The sequence below is a fragment of the Physeter macrocephalus genome, unplaced genomic scaffold (genome assembly GCF_002837175.3).
Source record: "Physeter macrocephalus isolate SW-GA unplaced genomic scaffold, ASM283717v5 random_24, whole genome shotgun sequence".
NCBI classification, from domain to species: domain Eukaryota; kingdom Metazoa; phylum Chordata; class Mammalia; order Artiodactyla; family Physeteridae; genus Physeter; species Physeter macrocephalus.
This window is the reverse complement of record NW_021145311.1, coordinates 75,596-94,012: the sequence shown is the minus strand read 5'-3', so window position 1 is coordinate 94,012 and position 18,417 is coordinate 75,596. Positions and strand designations below refer to the sequence as shown.

Here is an 18,417-nt window from a genome sequence, read left to right as displayed (position 1 = left end):
CAGCGCCAGATGCCAAGACTGTGTGGTTACTTTTTAATTGTCTTATTTATTTAAATATGAAAGAACATTTCACTTCTGCCCAGTTAGTCTGAAAGTTTGTCCCCTGGGGGATGACAAGAAAACAGCTGGCTTAGGGTCAGGGAGCAGCAGGACGGCTCTCCCCAGGAGCATCCCGGAGCCTGGCCTGATCCAGGGGAGACGTTGCTGGCTTCAGAAAAGCTGTGACCCCCATGAGCCCCACCTTGTGCCCTGATGCCTCTTCTGATAAGAAGAGCAGTGGGTCTCAGAGCCACACTCCTCGTGGGGAGGGGAAGGTGGGAGCCAGGCGAGTCCTGGCCCTCTGGACTCTGCCCTGGGGCCTCAGCTGCCCTGCGAAGCCCTCTGAACGGGGCAACATCAGCCTGGGCAGAAAATTAACAGCCCCCACCCCCCCAGAAAACAAGTACTGGGCCCTCATGGGGCCCAGCTCCTTCAGCAGAGATGAGGAAAAGCTGCCCTCAAAGGGACTCCTGGTCACAGCTCACTGCGAGTCGCCTTGGCCACGATCACCAACTTGGACAGCTCAGCCTTGAAGGCCCCGGGCCTGTGGGACACTGCAAAAGAAGAAACTCTCGGTCAGCCCTTGCCTCCGCAAATCCTCCGGGTCCTGAGCTGGGCGCGAGCAACGATGGGAGCAGGGCAAGGCAGGGGAGCAGTCTCCAGGTGGACTCCACAGGGAAAGGCCCCTGGCCCTGGATGTCTTACGGGTGAGAGATAGGAGAAAGGCAGAGAGGCTGTGGGCCTGTCCTGAGGGCAGTGGGAGGCCATGGGAGATGTCGATGTGGGAAGAGCCGTGGTCATTTTCGCCACACTGAGAATGGCTGGGGTTTGGAGGTTTGCACTGGCAAACTTGTCTGACGCTCTTCGGGCAGGGTCAGGGAACCTGGCCACCCCCAGCTCTGCACACCCAGCCTGCCCCCCACTCCCTGTCCATCCTCACCGTCTATGCTCCCTGGGACTCAGGGTCTGCAGGAACCCAATCCCCTCTGTCCTTGATCTCCACTCTAAAGGGGCCCCTGCCCCCACCCGGAGGACCTGTGGGCAGGTCGGGCCTCCTTCTAGGCCCTCCTAAAAGCCCTGCTCATGCCGCCCACTCCCCTCCCCTGCCCTCCACTCTGGTGCCTGGTGACGTCCACGGCCACATGGGTTCCTCACCTCATCTCTCCCCCGTCCTTCAGGACCCTCGGGGCCCCCCGACTCGGCTCAGTCCCGTGTTCACTGTCTCACTCACTCGTCCCCCCTTGCTCTCGCACCCTGAGCCCCAACTCGGGTGCCTACCGCCCCTCTTTCTGCTCGGCATCTGGCCTGCATGGCTACAGCTGAATGGGGGTCAGAGGCCACGGGGGTCTCGGGGCCCCAGGAGGTGACCCCCGTCTCCCGTGTCATGCATGCACAAGGTCCTGACCGCGCTGCCTGAAGCTGTCACGGGGTCCAGGACGGCCAGGCTGTGTAGGCGTCAGACCCCGCGGCCCCCTGCTCCCTGGCCTCCTATGGAGCTGAGTGTCCCAGGACGCAGCTCTCCGAGGACAGACTCTCATGCTCTCCGTTCTCTGCTAGGGATTGGGCAAGTGTGCCTGCCGCCTGTGAGCGAAGGGTGGTTTCTACATTTTCAAATAGCTTTAATAAAAATCAAAGGAAAAATGGCATCCTGTGATATGGGAAAGTGATATGACATTCACAGTTCAGTGTTCACGAAATAAAGTTTTATTAGAAGGCAGCCACCCCCATTCACTGACTAGTGGCTTATGGCTGACTCTGCCTTACGGGGGCTGGGTCGAGTTGTTTCAAAGGGGGCCCCAAAGCCGAAAATATTTACTAGGTGGCCCTTTGTGGAAGCCGTTTAGGGATGGCAGCCTCCTCTCACCACAGGGCCCCTGGATCGCCCTCTAGCGGGGGTCTCGTCCCCTCTCTCTCCCCACTCCCTGCTTGAGAACCTAGATTCCAGCTCCACAAACCCCTCTACGTACCTGCTGTTTTGGTCACTTCAAATTCCTCGTTTTTCAGGGGCACATCGCTCTCTCTTTCAAAAGCAGCTTTCGACTGAAAGGGAACAAGTGGAAACTTTTCTAATAGGGAAAGAACACGGCTCGCTTTGCTTTGCAGAGCAGCAGAGGCTAAAGCTGCATGCTTCTGCTGAAGAGCCGCGAGATGCTTTTTTAAGCACATAAAAGAATCCAGCAGAAGCAGTGGGTTAATCCACTTAAGAGATTGTCAACTAGCTTAAAACTTCATGCCTTCTCTGCAAATCGAAGGGAATTTTTTTTTAGTTAATTTATGGAAATGATACTAGCATGGCAGTCTCTTGCATGTAATTTTTAAACAGCAGAATTGTCTTTTTCAAATCAGTAAAAATAATAGAGTTTCAAAGTAGGAAGGGACCCCAGAGAGCGATTAGTTAACGGTCTGGTGGACAGTCTGATGTGTCATTGGAGTGGCCACAGTCCCCGTTATACAATCAGACCCTTGCTGGTGTTGCTGGGAGAGAATTTTGTAGATGTGACAGAGGATCATCCTGAGCTGACTTTAAGTAAAAGAGATTATCCTCGGGGACCTGGGTGGGCCTGATTCAATCGGGGGAGGGCCTTCAGGGCAGAGCTGAGGCTTCCCTGGAGGAAACCCCCAAAGCCAGGCTCCCACAGTGGAAGCCGATTCCTGGCAGTGAATCTCTTAATGCCTGTCTCCTACTGGTTCTGCTTCTTGGACTGACAAGGTGGTTTTCAAACTGTTTCTGACCCAGGTGGAGAAGCTGGGTGGGCTCTGCAGAGTGGCTGGGCTCTGGAGGGGCCGTGGGGGTCAGGAGTGCAGCAGAAGGTGCTGGCTGGGCTGTGAACCACAGGTCACTGGAGCCAAGGGGCGTGGGGCCCTCCTGACACCAATGAGCCACTCACCTGCCCCCTGGGCCAACTTCCGCCTTCGCTGCCCCTGTCCCAGGGCTGAGCCCCCTTGCCCCTGACTTCCTGTTGGCTTTGCCAGCAGGGGGCACTGGTGGGAGGCTGGCGGGCCTTACAGGAGGGAGGCCAGGTGTCTCTGGGGGTCAGCCGGGTTCCCCTCTGGGCACCGTAACCCTGGCCCCCTGCGCCTCCAGGCCTCCCTCTAAGGGCTTGGTGTCCATCTCCTCATTCCCCCCCACCCCCCCGGGGTCTCCAAGTTGCAGTCCATGGTGGCCCAGCCAGGCGGCCACCCCATGTGCAGGTAACACTCACGTAGGCCATGCCGTACTCGATCTCAGCACCCCGCACCTCCACCTTGAACTGCGTAAAGTACAGGTAGGACTTGCCCTGGGGCCTGCAAAGAAAGGTCGGGTGACGGGGTCAGCCCAGGGCTGCGTGCCCCCCTGCTCTCCAAGATGGGATCTGCTGCCAGGCATTTCTGGGAAGGACGGATGGGGCACCCTCAATATGATCCACTCTTTCCTCTTTGCCAGGATGCTCTTCCGGCTCGTTGATGGACAAGCCTCTTTCCCCTTCTGGGTAGGAGCTGTTCTAGAACGGGGCCTCTCGCATCCGCTCACAGAACACTTCTCATCCAGTGGACAACATCCCAGGTGTGCACTAGGGGTGAGGCCGGGCCACACCCCGGGGGTGAGAAGTATGGGGGTTAACTAGGAACGGCAGGGTGTCTGGGGCTGAGCGTGTCCTTGGGGGGCCGCTGGGTGGTCAGCTAAGAGGCTGAGGCCTGAGGACCCTGCTTTGGGCCAGTGCGGCCTGGGTCTGTGCCCAGGTGGAGGGCTGGTGCTCACGAGCCTGTGTGAGATGGTGGTCTGCTGGCGGGGGGATGCAGCCCTGATTACTAACCTGTAATTAGGGAGGCCCCCACCCCGGCTCCTTGCCACTGGGATGCTTCTCTCTGAGGCTGGGAAGGGGCACAGACAGGGTCTCCCCTCTAAGCGGGGCTGGCGGTAGCGTGTTGAGGACACAGGGCTTCTGCCCCCACGAGAAGCTCCCCAACAATACTTGGTACTAAAACGCCTGCAGTTTGCAACGCATAGAGCAGGAGACGGGGATTCTGTGCCAACACCTGCAAGCGTGTTCTTTAAGTAAATTTCGCTGTCGCTGCCCTCTAATGTGTCCTGCTTCTTGATCTGTCCCCTATGTTGACCCCGGTCCCGTGAGGGTGAGAACGCGGCTGGACTTCTATGTCAGGCGCGTGGCAAATGCGTGAGAAATCTGTTCTGCTTGGGCAACACATTCCAGGCCGTGAGGCCCAGGGGAGAAGGGAGAGGAATTGGTGAAGCTCCATCACCCTCCTCCCCATCAGAGGGCCCGGCACCCCGTTCTCGGCTCACGGAGCTGGGCTCCAGGAAGTGGGATTACGAGAAGGGTGGGCACAGCGGGAGATGAAGCCCTTGAGCAAGGAATGTGATGGGGTGACCATGAAGGGGGTGGCGTCTGGGGAGCCCGGCCCCACTCCCGGGGCTGCAGCCACTGCCTAGACGCCGCCTCCCAGTCCCCCCGGCCCCCTCTCGGCCTCAGGGTCAACGTGCTTCCCTGGGAAGCCCTCCTTGCCCTCAAGTCCCACACAGGACGGCACCCCCTCTCCCGCCTGCGACCCTTCAGGGGCGCAGGACGCCGTCAGTATGGGTACCGCCCAGAGCGAAGGTGTCTCATCCAGGAGGAGATCCCACCACCGGACCCTCGCTCACCTCCAGATGGTGCAGGTGAAGTGCTGGTGGTCTTCGCTGGTCCCCAGACTCATCTGCCACTTCTGGGGAGAGAGGACAGGCATGTCAGTCCAGGACACACAGCCTCGCCATCATTATATGTCTGTCCAAGCCCACGGCACACACCACACCAGGAGTGAACCCTGATGGCAACTCTGGACTTGGGGTGATGACGTGTCCGTGTAGGTTCATCAACGACTGTCACAAACGTCCCACTCTGGTGGGCGATGGTTGGGGGGCAGGGGTTTACAGGAAATCTCCGTGTAAAAAATAAAGTCTATTGGGAAAGATAAAAACAAAAATAAAAGAAGGAGAGACAATACACCCATGCTTGCTTGCATAAGCATAGCGCAGTCCTCAGAGAAGATGCAAGATTTTTAATAACCCTGGTTACATGTAGGACGTGGGTGGGAACTGGGCCAACAGAAGGCGCTGGAGAGCTTTTTATGTTTTTTTCTTTTTGAATGACGTGTGTTAGCTTTTTTATTTTTATTTTTTTGGCCACACGGCACGCGGGATCTTAGTTCCCCAACCAGGGGTCGAACCCATGCCCCCTGCAGTGGAAGTGTGGAGTCCTAACCACTGGATCACCAGGGAAGTCCCTGTGTTAGCTTTTTTTTTTTTTTTTTTTTCCGGTATGCGGGCCTCTCACTGTTGTGGCCTCTCCCGCTGCGGAGCACAGGCTCTGGACGCGCAGGCTCAGCGGCCATGGCCCACGGGCCCAGCCACTCCGCGGCATGCGGGATCCTCCCGGACCGGGGCACGAACCTGCGTCCCCTGCATCGGCAGGCGGACTCTCAACCACTGCGCCACCAGGGAAGCCCTCTGTGTTAGCTTTTTTTAAAAATTAAATTTAAAAAAAATTTTTAAATGGTTCCAAAACACACTGCTACCAGTTTATTCTCATTTTCAGGGCCTCTGAAAACCCAGCCAAACGCAAGGTCTGGTGACCTGCGGCGTTTTTGCGTTTTGCTAGGGAAATGAGAGTGTCCCGTCCTCTCCTGAGAGTAAAGGTGGAATCCGATTGCTGATCATCTGGTTAAATGCCAGAGCTTTTCCATTAATAGAAACAAGGCCATTTGTATGTTAATTATAATACACGGTGACTTGGAAGTCTTTTGCCTGCAGCATGAAGGTAGAAGCCAATTACTCAGGTAGGGCAGGCATGGCAAGGGGACCTGCCCAACACATTTATTTTCTATTAAAAACTCCTGCCCACGGCTCCAGGCCTCTGAGCACCAGGAAACAGTTTTACGCTGTGAAATATATCTGGGATGGTTTTCCATAGCTCTTAAAAGCTTCATGAAAATGAGGCTTCTTTTTTTTTTTTTTTTTTTTTTTAATTAATTAATTTATTTATTTGGCTGTGCCGGGTCTTAGTTGCGGCATGCATGCGGGATCTAGTTCCCTGACCAGGGATCGGACCTGGGACCCCCGGCATTGGGAGCTTGAAGTCTTAACCACTGGACCACCAGGGAAGTCCCGAGGCAAACATTTAAACATTTTTTTTTTAATTATGAAAGCAAACAAAATTAAAACCAAGAGCTTCTTAGCAATAGGGTCAACATCTCTCTGAGTGGTCTTGTTATATGAACTTGACCTTGGTCTCGAGGCCGCAGGCCGGGGTGGACAGTAGGCGCCCTTGGTAAGGCTCAGGTTTTGGCATCAGACACTCACACGAGGGTGTGTTTTGGGGCAGCCTGTTCAGCCCGAACCTCTGTGACCTTCTCTCGGAGGCTAGGGGGCTCAGGATCTCAGTGGCTGGGTGTAATCGAGGACAGGTAATTGGTAACCACTATTATTTTTTATTAGGAGACAAGTGACAGATGGTGAAATGGACCCATTTCAGTGTCTGTTCTACGAGTTTTGACAAATGCACACTGTGTACCCACCGCCCAATCAAGATACAGATCAGTTCCATCTTCCCAGTTATCCCTCCTCCATCCCTCTGGAGTCAACCCCTTCCTGCAAATTCCAGGTAACCACTGATCTGCGCTGTCCCCACAGTTGTGCCTTTGCAAAATGCCACCTGAGTGGAATCACACAGGACATGGTCTCCTGCGCTGGTCAGTCTCACTCAGCCTAACACAGATTCACCCATGTGGCTACATGTATATCAATAATTCACTTACCTTGAACATCTTTATTGAGAAACAGTTTACATAACATACAATATGGGGCTTCCCTGGTGGCGCAGCAGTTAAGAATCCTCCTGCCGATGCAGGGGACACGGGTTCGAGCCCTGGTCCGGGAAGATCCCACGTGCCGCGGAGCAGCTAAGCCCGCGTGCCACAACTCCTGAGCCCGCACGCCTGGAGCCTGTGCTCCACAACAATGAGAAGCCTGCGCACCGCAATGAAGAGTAGGCCCTGCCTACCGCAACTAGAGAAAGCCCGTGCACAGCAACGAAGACCCAACGCAGCCAAAAATAAATAAATAAATTTATATTAAAAAACAAAACACGTATAGACGATATGCTCTTTTAACGTGCATGCTTCAATGCTTCCTAGTATATTCCGAGCTTTGCAACCATCAACTGTATCTAATTCTCATCACCCCCCGAGAGAAGTTCCATCCCCATGAGCAGGCACACCCCCATCGCCTCCCCCAGCCCAGCCACCACGAACCCACTCTCTGTGTCTGTGGATCTGCCTGTTCTGGACGTTTCCCATCAATGGGATCACACACTGTGTGTCCTTCTGTGTCTGGCGTCTCTCACTGAGCATCGCGTTTTCAGGGTCCGTCCACGTTGTAGCGAGTGTCAGTGCTTCTCCCCTTTTCATGGCTGACTGATGTTCCCATGTGTGAAGGGACCACACTGTGTTTATCCATCATCAGCTGGGGGACACTTGGGTTGTTTCCGCTTGTTGGCTATTATGAATCAGGCTGCTGTGAACATTGACGTACAAGCTTTGTGTGGACATAAGTTTTCATTTCTAACGGGTAGATACCGAGTAGTGGAAGCATGGGGTTGTATGTTTAACTTGATAAGAAAGGGCCAGTCTTCCCAAGTGGCCACATTCCCGCCAACCTTGGACGAGCTCTCTGGCTGCTCAGGATCCTGGCTGGCGCTGAGATGATGAATAACCCTGGGCTTGCTGTCACCCGGCACCGGCCGGCCTCTCAGGTGACCCTCTGGAGAAACGAACCACTGTCAAAGCAGCCTGGCCTCCCGCTCTCTCCAAGCCCAGCCTGCATCCCGGGCCCCTTGGGAGCCCAGACCACAGACCCATTTCCCCTCTGTTGACGATGGCTCTAGAGAAGCACCACGTGGGCCTCTGGGGCTTCCGTTCCAGCTGCTCTGAGGGGCATCTTGGCAGGGCCCCCAAGTGTGGCCAGGCAGATCCCGGAGAACATCTTGGACAGCCCCTGCACGTTTGCTGAGAATCCAGCCGGCCGTTTGCTCCCAAGCGGGCGGCAGGCCAGCAGCCAGAGAGCCCGTGGGTTACACCGTTGGGTTCACGCAGATCTGCAGTCAGCCTGTGGTGTCTGATGATCACAGTTCTAGGCTGGTGCTGCCGGAACAAGTCGGTGCTGGACATGTCTGCTGTGCTCTTAGGTGTTTCCTTGAGGATGAATCAGTCCCCTCACCCGAAACGGGAGAATCAAGCCCGATGCTGGTTTTAGAATTTGTGACCCAGCCACCTTTCCAAGAGTGAGCCTAGCTCTCTCCCTCTACGCTGCAGTGGACTGTCCATCCCAAGGGTCCCGTTAGGGAGGCGCGGGCGCTCTTTTCCGAGCTGCTGGTGACGCGGGGCGTGTTCTGCCTGGCTCAGGGCGGCGGTCAGGGGCCTGCGCCTTGGGGACCTTGGTCACATCCCAGCTGGGGGAGCCAGGGCAGTCTTCAGCCTCTGGGCCACTGTGTCCTCGTGTGTGAGGCGGGGATAAGGACAGCCTCCTGGGGTTCTGAAGAGGAAACGAGACGTGTATCTGTCTCAGCACACTGCGGGCCGCCCGACAAACACGAAGGCGATGGTGCTATCACAATTTTATTGTATAATGAATTGATCTTCTACACAACAAAGGAGGCACGGAAAGGGCTGACTGGGGGAGGAAGGCGCTTTGGGACTGATCTGGAGCTCGTGGAAGGGCATGGCTGGACCAAGGGGCCTGGACCAAGGGAGAATGTTCCACCACTTGTCACCATCCACAATGGAATGGACCACCTGGAGAAGCAGCGAGGCCTGGGGGTGGCCAAGGAAGGGGCGGATGATCGCAGGATGCCTGCTGTCCTGGAGGCGGGGGAAGGGCAGCGATGCTCCCCAGCAGAGCTGCAACCCCCTGGTGACACCGCTGGGAAGGGTGTCACCAGGCGTTTGCTACATTTTGTTAAAATACTGTTGCTGGGGGACTTCCCTGGTGGTCCCGTGGTTAAGACTCCGTGCTTCCAATGCAGGGGGCGCCGGTTCAATCCCTGGTCAGGGAACTAAGGTCCCACATGCTACGCGGTGCAGCCAAAAAAATAAATAAATGAAACATGAAAAATGCTAGGAATCATTTACTTTTACTTACAAACTGGAACTATCCAAAATAAGGACTGCATTTCATGTCACTCTTGCCCAGTGGTTTTCACTTGGGGACCCTTTTGTCCCCCAGCGCACACGGTGGGGCAGCTGCTGGCATCGAGTGGGTGGGGGCCAGGGAGGCTGCCCAGGACGGCCCCCCACAGAGAGCGACCTCGCCTCTAAAGTCAGCAGTGCCTGGTGGAGCGGGCGGACTCGCTCTCACCCTTTTTTTTGTTTGTTTTTGGCCGCTCTGCCCGGCTTGCAGGAACTTAGTTCCCCGACCAGGGATCGAACCTGGGGCCACGGCAGTGAGAGCGCCGAGTCCTGACCACTGGACCACCAGGGAATTCACGCTCTTGCCCATTTTAATGTGCTGCCGTGAGTCGGGGAGTGCGGGGGGAAGAGATGGACTCAGAACCAGGATGCTGGGAGGGGTAGGCACGTGGCAGGCAAACATGGAGCGGTCCCTAGGCAGCCTCCATCTCTGGGACTCTCCGTTGTTAGGGGACACAGTGCCATAGACTCTTCTGGAAGGACAGGAGTGTTCCCTACAGCCTGAGGATTGGGGAGGAAAGCACAATTTAGGGGTACCAAAGATGCTTTACACTGACTTTCGCAGTGACAATTAATTCTTCCTTTTCAATTATCTTTCATTCTTTCTAACAATCAAGAGGAGAAAGTCTGTTTTGTGTCTCTTCTCAAACACGTGTGCTGCGCTCCCTTCAGACAGAACCAAGCGGCAGTGTCTAGCCAGAATTTAACAACAGTATTTTATCCTCAGAGTATTTATCTGTAATGGTGCATTACTGGCTGTAACAGTAATCTATTGCTGTGTGTATTCGTTTCCTGGGGCTGCTGGAACAAATCACCACAAATTTGGTAGCTTACAGCTGAAATCTGTTCTCTCACAGTCTGGAGGCCAGCAGTCCAAAATCAAGGTGTGGGCAGGGCCGTGTTCCCTCTGGAGGCTCCAGGGGAGAATCCTTCCTACATCTTCCAGTTTCCGGTGGCTCCAGGTGTCCCTTGGCTTGTGGCCACATCACTCTACCTCTGCCTCCATCTTCACATGGCCTTTTCCTCTGTGTGTCTTCTTTTTATCAAATCTCCCATGTGTGTCTCTTATAAGGATGTGTGCCACTGGATTTAGGGCTCACCTGGGTAATCCAGGATAATCTGTTCATTTCAAGATCTTTAACTTAATTTTATCTACAAAGACTTTTTCTTAAAAGTCACAGGTTCAAGGCATTAGGATGTGGACATATCTTTATGGGGGGGCCTCATTCAACTCACTACACTGTGTGACAAATTACCACAAATTTAGTAGCATTAAAAGCTGTGCCGGGGCTTCCCTGGTGGCGCAGTGGTTGCGCGTCCGCCTGCCGATGCAGGGGAACCGGGTTCGCGCCCCGGTATGGGAAGATCCCACATGCCGTGGAGCGGCTGGGCCCGTGAGCCATGGCCGCTGAGCCTGCGCGTCCAGAGCCTGTGCTCCGCAACGGGAGAGGCCACAACAGAGGAAGGCCCGCATACCACAAAAAAAAAACAAACAAACAAACAAACAAAAAAGCTGTGCCGGACTTCCCTGGTGGCGCAGTGGTTAAGAACCCGCCTGCCAATGCAGGGGACAAGGGTTCGAGCCCTGGTCCGGGAATATCCAACGTGCCACGGAGCAACTCAGCCCGTGAGTCACAACTACTGAACCTGCGCTCTAGAGTCGACGAGCCACAACTACTGAGCCCACGTGCCACAACTACTGAAGCCCACGCACCTAGAGCCCGTGCTCCTCAAGAGAAGCCACCACAATGAGAAGCCCATGCACCGCAACGAAGAGTAGCCACCGCCCGCTGCAACTAGAGAAAGCCCGCGCGCAGCAACAAAGACCCAATGCAGCCAGAAATAAATAAATTAAATTAAAAAAAAAAAAAAGGCAATGCCCATTCATTAGCTCACAATTCTGTAGGTTAGAAGTCCAGGCGTGGTGGGGCTGGGTCCTTTGCTCAGTCTCATAAGCTGACATCAAAGTGTCAGCCAGATTGCATTCCCACCTGGAGCTCTGGGTCCTCTTCCAACTCATGTGGTTGCAGCAGAATTCATTCCTTGCAGTTGGAGGACTGAAGCCCTCGTTTCCTTGCTGCCAGCTGGGGGCCACTCTCAGCTCCTGGAGGCCATGTCCTCCATCCCACGTGGTCCCTCAAAGCCAGCTGTGGTGCACTACCTCCTTCTCGTGCTTCGCATCTCTCTTACCTCCTCCTCTGCCTCCAGCTGGAGAAAACAGCCAGCAAGGAACTAGGGACCTCAGTTTCACACAGAAAGGGACCGAATTCTGCTAACAACTGAAATGTGTCTGGACGAGGGTTCTCCCCAGAGCCTGCAGATGAACACCCAGCCCAGCTGACACCTTGATTGTCGCTTTGTGAAGCATCCAGCTGAGCCGACCGGGACTTCTGACCTCCAGAACCGTGGGATAATAAATGGGTGTTGTTTTAAGCTGCTCAGTCTGTGATAATTTGTTACTCAGCACAAAAAATGAACACAATACCCTTAACAGAGACTCATGGGAATGGCAGAGTCACGTCTCACATCCCTCCTTCTGTCCAGACGTTTGTTCACTCCGTGGAATTATGAATGGAATCTGCTGTCATTATGTTACTTAAGCACTGTCTTTTATTGGCTAGGTAAGAATAGTCTGATGTCCAGTGTCCCCTAGAGAGCATCTCTGTATGACAATGGATACTGTCGTACTAAACCACGTAGAATTTTGAACAACTCACCTCATTGGTCCCTCCTTGAGATGCGTAGGTGAACACACATGTATATTTGTCCTAGAGAATGGAAGGAAAAAAAAGTCTCAGTAGGAGATAATCGTTAGTGCTTGAAGTACAGGGTCTCAGGATGTCCTTCTGAGATCCAGAATCAAGAAGATCCTGCTTTTGAGTATCTGCACTCAGAGAAAGGAGGTGGAGCCAGATCCCTCTGGCCGATGTCCCTGGAGGCCAGCCCTGCAAGGCCTTCCAATGTCTGCAGATCTGGAACTCCTGCACCTGTCTGCCTACTTGGGAGATCCTGGGTCAGGACAAACAACCCAGATGGCTTCTGGGGGATGAAGAACAGGAAAGGGGAGGTCACACCCCCCTCTAGCACCCACCCGTCTAGGAACATGAACTTTGGAAGCAGGGGCACCTAGGGGGCCATCTCTGCTCCGCTGTGGACCTTGGAAAAGTGCAAAGCTTTCTGAGCCTCTGTTTCTTCATCTGTAAAATGGGCCTCACATAAAGAATATGGCACAATATCCTCTGGTTATAAGGAAGTACTCAACAAATAGTGATGATTGATATCGTTGTTACAGGCAGGGAAAAGGAGACTGGAAGAGGAAGCGACTTCTCCAATAAGCTAGGGACGGGCTAGACTAGACCCAGGCCTGCTACCTCCAGGTAAGGAGGGCCTGGCCCCACATTTCGATGAAAAAGACGGGGGGACCTTGTGCAATGGAAGGAAAGAGCAACGCCTGTCCACTTCCTCCCTGGTCAGAGCTACAGAGGGACGACCTTCTGCAGGCCCTGGAGGCATATGCTCATCAGCCTCCAGCTCCCCTCTCCCCATCTCTGGGTCCGTCCTGCCCTCCAACAGCGAGGGAGTCACCTGGGTCTGGGGGACAGGGCTGCTTGGGCACGCTGGGCATGAGACAGGAATTAGGGACAAAGCTAGTGACCCAGCCTTCCCAAAGCCGCCAGCCCCCAGGAGCCCCGCCTCCCTTCTTAGTTCTGTCAGGCCTCGCTACCAAGTCCCGCCCTCCATCCTCAGGCCCTACCCGCGCCGGTCCGCGACCCCTCAGGCCCCGCCCCCTCCGGTCCGTTTCCCCCCTCCCCCCAGACCCCGCCCCGCCGGTCCGCGCCCCCTCCCCAGGCCCTGCCCCCGCCTGCACCATTGCTCAAGCCCCCAGGGTGGCTGAGGCACCTACCCCAGGGCCCACGTTCTGGGAGAAGGAGTGCACCACGCCGCCGGGCCGCACGTCAAAGGCCACCGTCGTGGGCTCAGACACGGCCCGTGCCGGCCTCAGCGCCACGGCCACCAGGAGCAGCGCGGCCCACAAGCTCACGGCGCCGCCGCCGCCATTCCTTCTTCTGCTGGGCGCCGCCATCTTGAGATCAGGTTCACTGGGCAGGGACGACGGACGGAGCGCGGCGAGGGACAAGTGGGGCGTCCGCCGCAGGCCCCGTCGGCGTCGACACGGCCACGTGATCCGGAGCGCCCCGCCCCTCCGGCCCGGGCCGCCATCTTGGGGCGGGGCTTGGAAGTACAGCTAGAGTCCTGGGGTGCGTGAAATTGGAACAGGTTCCTTGGTTTAGGGTCCATTCGTCTCTCACTAGGCAAGTGATTGACCCTTCAGCTCCTCCAGTTCGTACGTGTACAAGGAGTGAAAGAAATAAAAGATCACCACTAATATTCAGATTAATACCTGTAGGCAGAATGAGGGAAATGACAGATAACCGTTGAGCAAACACCTCATGATTGTTACAGCCAAGATCCGTGGATCGCTGCTAAAAACTGGTGGGGGAAACGTATGGTGACAAACAGGATATTTGCGTTGTCTCAAAGTATTTCCCCCCCAAGATACATATTGGTTACAAAGGGAAAGTAGTAATTTTACAGTGGTGACACCATCTTTAGCCTAGTGATCAAGTCAACGTCGCTAAAAATGAGACAGTGACACCGTGGAGCCGCCAATGGGATGCAGAGAAGGACATTCTCAGTGGCATCTCCGTGGAATTCCTGTCCAAAATGGACGACCTCAGTTTAATCAAAGCAAATACCAAATGAATCCAAGTTGAGAGACATTCTACCAGGATAACTGGCAGTACTCTTTAAAAGTGTCAGGAAAGGGGGCTTCCCTGGTGGCGCAGTGGTTGAGAGTCCACCTGCCGATGCAGGGGACGCGAGTTCGTGCCCCGGTCCGGGAGGATGCCACATGCCGCGGAGCGGCTGGGCCCGTGAGCCATGGCTGCTGAGCCTGCGCGTCCGGAGCCTGTGCTACGCAGCGGGAGAGGCCACAGCAGTGAGAGGCCCGCGTATCGGGAAAAAAAAAAAAAAAGTGTCAGTAAAGACAAAGACTGAGGAACCATCACAGAGTGAGGAGACCAAGACATGGAAAGGAAATGTGGGATCCTGGATTGGATCCTTGCCTTAGTCTGGGCTATTATAACAAAGTCCCACAGACTGGCTGGCTTAAACAACGCACATTTATTTCTCACAGATCTGGAGGCTGGAAATTCAAGATCAAGGCTCTGGCAGAATTGGTGTCTGGTGAGAGCCCATTTCCTGGTTCACAGACTCCATCTTGCTATGTCCTTACATTATGGAGGGAGAGAGGGAGCTCTCTGGGGTCCCTTTATGAGGACACTAATCCCATTCATGAGGGCTCCACCCTCATGACTTAATCATTTCCCAAAGACCCCCCCCACCTCCTCATACCATCACACTGGGTGTTAGGGTTCAACATGAATTTGGGGGCAGAGGACACAAACAATCCGGGACCAGAAAAATGACATTAGAGGGAGAAATGGTGAAATCCAAATAAGGTCTGTATATTAGATAATAGGATTGTATTGATGTTAATTTCCTGGCTTCAATAACCTGGCTTGTACCATAGTGACGTAAGATGTTCACATTAGGGGAAGCTGGATGAAGGGCATTAGGGAACTCCACTATTTCTGCAGAAATAGCTCCCTCTTTGCAGCTGGCTGCTGTGGACCGTTAGGAATTGGCTCCATAAATTGGAGGCCGGCAGACCTATTCTGTGTTAAACACAGCAGGATTCCCTTATATCTCCATAACCTCAGCGCTGTGTTTGACCAGCCTGTCGCTATGAAGGATTCAATTAGTGGCCAAGCGCTTTTGCTAACAAGGTATTTCAGTTGTGAGTGGTCTTGAGTTTCCTACTCAAAGAGGGGTAGGTGTGTGTGTGTTTTCAGAAAGACTGAGCCCTAAGCCTCTTGTTTCTCTGTTTTCCTTTTTGCCTCCAAAAAACGAACAAAAAACTGAAGGGATTAAAAGAAAAAAACCCATCATTCCCAAGATCCTGCTTTTTGATCATGACATGAAATCTAGCAGTCATAAAGGAAGAAAAGATTTGATAACACAGGTATCACGACTTTTCTCTCCATGGTCAGGACACCATAAACAGGGTGGGTGAGGACATAATAAAGAGGATGCATGGGGCTTCCCTGGTGGCGCAGTGGTTGAGAGTCCGCCTGCCAATGCAGGGAACACGGGTTCATGCCCCGGTCCGGGAAGATCCCACATGCCGTGGAGTGGCTGGGCCCGTGAGCCATGGCCGCTGAGCCTGCGCGTCCAGAGCCTGTGCTCTGCAATGGGAGAGGCCACAACAGTGAGAGGCCCGCGTACCAAAAAAAAAAAAAAAAAAAAAAGAGGATGCATGAAGGAGCTCCCTTGTGGTGAATAAACAGCTCTGTATTTTCTTTTTTTTTTTTTTTTTTCTTTTTGGCTGCAGAGCATGTGAGATCCTAGTTCCCGGACCAGGGATCAAACCTGGGCCCCCTGAAGTGGAAGCACGGAGTCTTAATCACCTGACCCACCGGGGAAGTCCCCATCAGCTCTGTATTTTGACTGTGGGGGTGGTTCTAGGAATCTGTACAGGTGACAGCGTGGAATAGAACTACACACACACAAATGAGTGCATGTGAAAGCTGATAAAATCTGAATAAGGTCTAGAGTCTAGTTAATTGTGTCGTATTCACATCAGTTTCCTGGTGTGACAGTGTGCTAGGGTTAGCTAAGTAAGATGTAAGCTGGGTGAATGAAGGGTACACGGGACTCTGCACTGTTTTTGCAACTTCTCATGTGTCTATAGTTGATTTTAAAAAAACAAACAAAAAAAAGAAACAGAGGCTTCCCTGGTGGTCCAGTGGTTGGGACTCCGCGCTTCTGCTGAGGGGGGCATGGGTTCGGTCCCTGGTTGGGGACCTAGGATCCAGCATGCCTCGAGGTGCGGCCGAAAAAACAAAACACCATACAGCATTATAAATCAACTATACTTCAATTTAAAAAAAATAGAGAATTAAAAAAATACCATAAACATGTTTGAAAGGCAAATGACAAACTGGGAAAGTATCTGCCAACGATATGAAGTGGGTTTTTATGTCATCGCTTATGGGTTCTTGCCAGTTAGGGAAGAGCTGAGCACTTCCACCAAGAAAGGACTCGAGCATGTACACGGGCGACCTGAAACAGAGTGGGAACCCTCCCTCAGATGGAAATCCCACCATGGTGGAGAAAACAAGCGGCCCTGTATCAACCGTGAAGAAAACAAATGTCTCTTAACCTGCCACCTCCAAGACCAAGACCTTCTGCCAGCAGACACTTGTCCTTTTGTAGCTGCCCATCCCCCATCCCCCCATGTCCCTCCCCAGGCCTTGTTGTCCGGGCAGGAATACAACTGACTGAAGTTTGGCCGATGGATGCTGAGTACTGACCGAGGGAGGTAGGGGTAGTAAGTTCCGATGAAGAGCTCCTGCTTGAGGGGCTTCCCTGGCGGTCCAGTGGTTGACTCCACGCTTCCACTGCAGGGAGTGTGGGTTCGATCCCTGGTTGGGGAACTAAGATCCCGAATGCTGTGAGGCACGCCCCGCCCCACCCCACCCCCAAAAAGTTCCTGCTTGAGACAACTGCAGGGCGCGGGCTGCCAAGCCTCGGGGGGCAACCCCAGTGCCCCCTTTCTCACCAGCTTCTGTCATTCTGTGACTTGTGACTAGTTGCCTCTCCACTTTCTTTCACAGCGGATTAAGGGCAAGACATCTTCTTGTTCCTGAGATGATTTTAAACATTCACTGGCTGAGTTTCCTACCCATAAAACAGTTTGAGATCAGCAACACAGTTCAATTTGCAACATGTATGACCATGGACTGATTTCCTTCATATATAAAGAGTGTCTACAAATCAGTGAGGTCAATAGATCAAAAGAAAGGTGGGCAAATGATTACTCCTAAACAAGTGTCTTAAAGCATGAAAATATTCGTACACATAAAAGAAATGTGCATTTGAATTACAGTGAGATGCCATGTGTCACTCCTAAGATTGGCAAAAATAACACGTAGTAATGAAGGAATGGAGGAGCAAGCACACTTCACCAAGAAGTGTGTACACTGAAGCATTCTTTAGAAGGTAATTTGCAATACTCTTCAAAATTAAAAATATGCCTTTTTATAATTCTAGGAATTTACCCTATACACTCAGACATATGCCCCAACCATGTACAAGGCTGTCTGTTGTAGGATCCTTTATACCAGGGGTTGGTCAATTACAGCCTGTGGGCCAAATCTGGCCGGCTGTGTGGCTTTGTAAATAAAGTTTTATTGGCACACAGCCACGCCCATTCATTCACACATCACCCGTGGCTGCTTTTGAACTGCGAGGGCCAGAGTTGAGCGGTTGCAACAGAGACTGCCTGGCCTACAAAGCCTGAAATATTTACTATCTGGCCCTTGACAAAGTCTGTTGATTTATACAAAAAGCCCAGAATAATCTATGTTATCCCTTGATAGGTGCCTGGCAAAATAAATTATGGCACATTCACAGGGCAGAATAGAAGGCAGGTATTAAAAAGAGAGACTGGGGAGGGGTTACCTCTCGGGAGGGAGGAAGTATTTTTCCTCGCTATATCCTTTTGTACTGGTTTGTTTTATTCTTTAAGCCATTAAAAATAAAACTGGACCTTCCGAAAGGATGGAGCGGGTGATGGCACAGGGAGAGGCCACCGTGCTGTTAGAAACTCAAGTACCAAGAGTGCCCTCTGCGCAGGCATGGTCTCCGGTCTCCTAGTCTCTCAGCTGTTAGGACAGACATGAAGAGGGGCACGGCCTGCCCTCCTTTATCGGCGTGTCCTGACCCCCAACCGCTGAGTCAAGTCTCCAGACAAGGAGAGGTGCAAAAGGAAGTAAGGGCCAGGCCACCCGTGACACCCTGGGCTGGGAACCTCGGAGGCACCCACGGGCTGCCTCTGGACCTCTGGGCCTGTCCTTACTGGGCCAGTTGGCTGAGCGGTGGTGCCCCATGCCCCCACTTCGTGCCAAGGCAGCACCGCCGAGCAAGCAGCGCCCCCATCCTTCGGCTGCAAGGACTGCCGTGCCCTTGGCTCAGCCTCCTCCCAGGAGCCCCGCCCACTCGAGGAGCCCCCATCACCAGCCCCAGGGGTTCAGA

The 18,417-nt window shown here is 53.6% G+C and overlaps 1 protein-coding gene and 1 non-coding gene across 2 annotated transcripts; both read right to left on the bottom strand.

The window, feature by feature from the left end:
- Nucleotides 1-26: 26 nt before the first annotated feature.
- Nucleotides 27-18,331, bottom strand: MYDGF (myeloid derived growth factor). Its single transcript, XM_024134080.3, has 6 exons — nt 13,163-18,331; nt 11,976-12,026; nt 4,682-4,743; nt 3,243-3,324; nt 2,007-2,079; nt 27-593 (listed from the first exon to the last, which is right to left on the bottom strand). Exons 1-6 carry the CDS (start codon nt 13,340-13,342, stop codon nt 514-516), a joined length of 528 nt encoding a protein of 175 aa, XP_023989848.1. The 5' UTR covers nt 13,343-18,331; the 3' UTR covers nt 27-513.
- On the bottom strand, nt 9,478-9,550 carry TRNAE-CUC (transfer RNA glutamic acid (anticodon CUC)). Its single transcript has one exon. It is a non-coding gene; the product is annotated as a tRNA-Glu (tRNA).
- Nucleotides 18,332-18,417: the final 86 nt, after the last annotated feature.

Coding starts and splice junctions, on each gene's coding strand:
- MYDGF (XM_024134080.3), bottom strand. CDS start 13,342: ATGGCGGCGCCCAGCAGAAGAAGGAATGGCGGCGGCGGCGCCGTGAGC. Junction 4,744..11,975: donor CTCAAGGAGGGACCAATGAG/GTGAGTTGTTCA, acceptor CTCTCTCCCCAG/AAGTGGCAGATGAGTCTGGG. Junction 3,325..4,681: donor TTCACCTGCACCATCTGGAG/GTGAGCGAGGGT, acceptor CTTTCTTTGCAG/GCCCCAGGGCAAGTCCTACC.